The 3,033-nt window shown below is 37.4% G+C and overlaps 1 protein-coding gene across 1 annotated transcript in view; it reads left to right on the top strand.

Annotated features, from left to right (window-relative positions):
* Positions 1–1,291: 1,291 nt before the first annotated feature.
* ANKRD27 (ankyrin repeat domain 27) overlaps positions 1,292–3,033 on the top strand; it is a 72,144-nt gene continuing 70,402 nt past the window's right edge. The window contains exon 1 of the mRNA XM_069082793.1: positions 1,292–1,393. Coding sequence (XP_068938894.1) covers positions 1,292–1,393 — 102 coding nt within the window. The remainder of the gene's footprint in view (positions 1,394–3,033) is intronic.

The following is a 3,033-nucleotide window of genomic DNA, read 5'->3' as shown; positions in this document are numbered from 1 at the left end:
TTTGATCCTTTTTGTACCCAAAATAGGAGTGCAAAGTTGGATTGCTCTGCTTTCTTTGCTTCCTTTGCCTGCTCATGTTGCCACTGAATTACTTGACTTTTGAGCTTTTTGCCACAGTAGGACTCTGCTCCCAGACAGGAGAGCTTTGTCCCAATCACTGGGGTTTTCTCAGCTGCCGAAGTTATTAGTTGTGTGCTGTGTCTGAAGCCTCCACATGTTTTTGCAAGTTGGTCATGCATCCCAGGACCTCCACCCTAGACAACAATCCAGATCAAAGCATGTTAAAGCAAGAGCAATTACCCCTCACACTAGTCACTTGGTCCCCCTACACTTAGCAAGCCAGGAGCTGAAGCTGTAACATGGCGGAGGCTACATGGCTGTGGCACCTCAGCGGTTTCTCCCTCTAGGGGATAAAGGCCGGACCACACTCCCGAACTACTGGATCCCAGAGGCCACACTGCACTGACGTCTCACTTTGTTCTTAGCATGTTTGTGTTGATACTTCTTGAAACTGCCACAGCTTCTGGTGATCTGAAGTTCCTCCAGCTGGCAGCTGGTCAGGCTGCCCTCAGGCTAAAACCTTGGCTCCTGCAGAGCTGAGCTCGGCTCCCAGAGTGCTGCACTGGCTGCTTTCTGCAGGCCTGCTGGGCTATCCTCAGTGGGGAGTTAGCGTCTCTGTGTCATTTTTGGTTTCTGTAGCTCCAAAGTTTGTTTAGAGTCACCTTTTACATGAATTAGAGGAGGTGGAAGCTGGAGCTGCATGCAAGTCCTGTTTCTACTCGGCCATCTTGACTCCATCCCCCCAGTATACCCTGTAATATATGTTTTAATTGTTGACATAAATCTTCATAAAGTCATATTAATACTAATGTGGGTGGACCTTCATAAAGCTAAGAAAAAGTGTCTTTTTTTCTTTTTTGAGTCACGGACTGTTAAAATTAAACATGACATTTTAGGCATAAAGTAGATTAAAAAAAGAAATTAGCTATTTAGGTACTTTCTCAAAATATTTTTAGCAGTGATACGTAGTTTAATAAGATTCTTAATAGAATTTGTAGTTCTGTTTGGTAAAGGGAGGTCACATTGGATTGGTTGATTGCATTCTAGCTTGTATTTGGTATATCTGTTAAATTGAATCCTGATAAGGGTGAAATATAAGATGATGGATGATGATATCAGATACTTTTTTTTAAAGTGTAGGATTAAGACTTCTGTGCTACAAAAATTCTAATGTGGTCTAATGTTTTCACCTCCTACTAGAAAACTCATTTTTGGAATATCTGAAGTCCATATGGCTTTGTATGATGAAGATCTCATGAAAAATCCTTTTTATCTGGCAATTCAAAAGAGGCGTCCAGATCTTTGCCGCAAAGTTGCTGAAGTCCATGGTATTGTAAGTGTTTCGATCATCTTAGTTTTTTTGTTTGAATTTATAACAGTGAAGTTATTAATACTTTAGATTTAAGTAAAAGTCTCTTTTGAAGAGGTCAGTAAACAAAAACATTTTGAATTTAATGACCTCCAGTGTTCGGCAAATAGAGAAAGAACCAAAGTGTTATTCCACTTTGATGAAGCTTTCTCTCAACTTCCTATTACATCTTTTGAACTCATAACATTTACTTTATGTTTAACTTGTTTGGTCCTTAATCATGGTGCTTTGTGACAGCTTTTATGTTTTTGGTTATTGTTAAACTTATATACATGTGTTTGTCTTATTTCAGCTAGCTTGTAAGCTCTTAAAGATAAATTTTATATTTCTTTGTATCTCCCATAGTATCAAGCCTAATGTTATATATAGTTAGCATTCCCTAAACTTTTGTTGAATGCATACATATGTGTTTCCAAGAAAGGCATATTAATACTTCACTGCATCAAAAGCAAAGTATTATTAACATAAGAGGGGAAAATATCATAAAACTTTTTTGGATGTACTTCCTCATTTTATTATTTTGAGATCATGTGTTTTAATAAGGATATAACGTTAATATTAATTAGGCAAAACATATTTATTGAGAGGGTTGACAAGCTGAGATACCTACACTTTTCCTTTTTTTGTGTGTGTTATGACTATTTATTGGATACCAAACAGTCAAAGTTTTGAACTAAATGAAATATCTGCTTGATCAAGGTGTTTGTGTAATCTATAAAACTGGGCTGATAATCTAATATCTTTTTTAAGGTGGGGAAACTTGATCTTCTCTGCTCCCATGGCTTTTTTTTCCTGAATACAAGGCAGTCTATTTCAAGAATCTCTGCAGAAAAACTTTATTGATCGTTTCTGGACACATTGTTTTAGTTCTTTGGTTCTTTGTTTGTTGCAAGTTGGTAACTTTTAAGGGTGTCTATTAACTCTTTAAAAATTTTTATTAATGTTTTTGTTTTCACATAAGTTATTTCTTAATATATTTTATTCCTACCCAGTAAGCCTTCCTTGTAATATAAACTTTTTTTTTTTAAGTTCAACAACACTAGCTGACACTTTGGTTTTGTCCAACAGCATGTGCAGTATTTCACCAGTTGAGTGAAGCAGACTGTGTGCTTGCTCCCGTGATATTTTCAGTGATGTCAGATGCCTTGAAGAAGGGCAAAAATATCATCGAAATCAGCTACCTCACTGAAAGTAAATTATTTAACTTGAAAAGACTATCAGCCAAGACTAAAGTGGAGGGATAGTTTATACATGACTTTTTGTTTGAAGATGATTGTGTGCTCATTGCAGACTCTCAGGCTTAAATGTAATGGAATATGGGTTGGTTCTCTGCTGCTTATACTAACTTTGGCCTGACAATTAACACTGAGAAAACAGAAGTTCTGTGCCAGCCAGCACCACATCATCCAATGTGGAACCGTTGGCTACAGCAAATGGACAGATTTTGAATACTGTGGATAAGTTTGATTGCCTTGGCGTGTACTTTCTAGGGCTGTGCACATAGATGTTGAGGTTGACATACACATTGCCAGCGCTTGCTCAGTGTTTGGGAGGCTCTGTATCAGCAATGCCATATTCACAATGCCTATAGAGATTATAAATAT

Source organism: Petaurus breviceps, unplaced genomic scaffold (assembly GCF_028583685.1).
Source record: "Petaurus breviceps papuanus isolate PSGF00001 unplaced genomic scaffold, PetGlider_PUasm1.0 171, whole genome shotgun sequence".
Classification (NCBI taxonomy): Eukaryota; Metazoa; Chordata; class Mammalia; order Diprotodontia; family Petauridae; genus Petaurus; species Petaurus breviceps.
The sequence above is the reverse complement of the archived record's forward strand: the minus strand, read 5'-3'. Positions and strand labels throughout refer to the sequence as shown.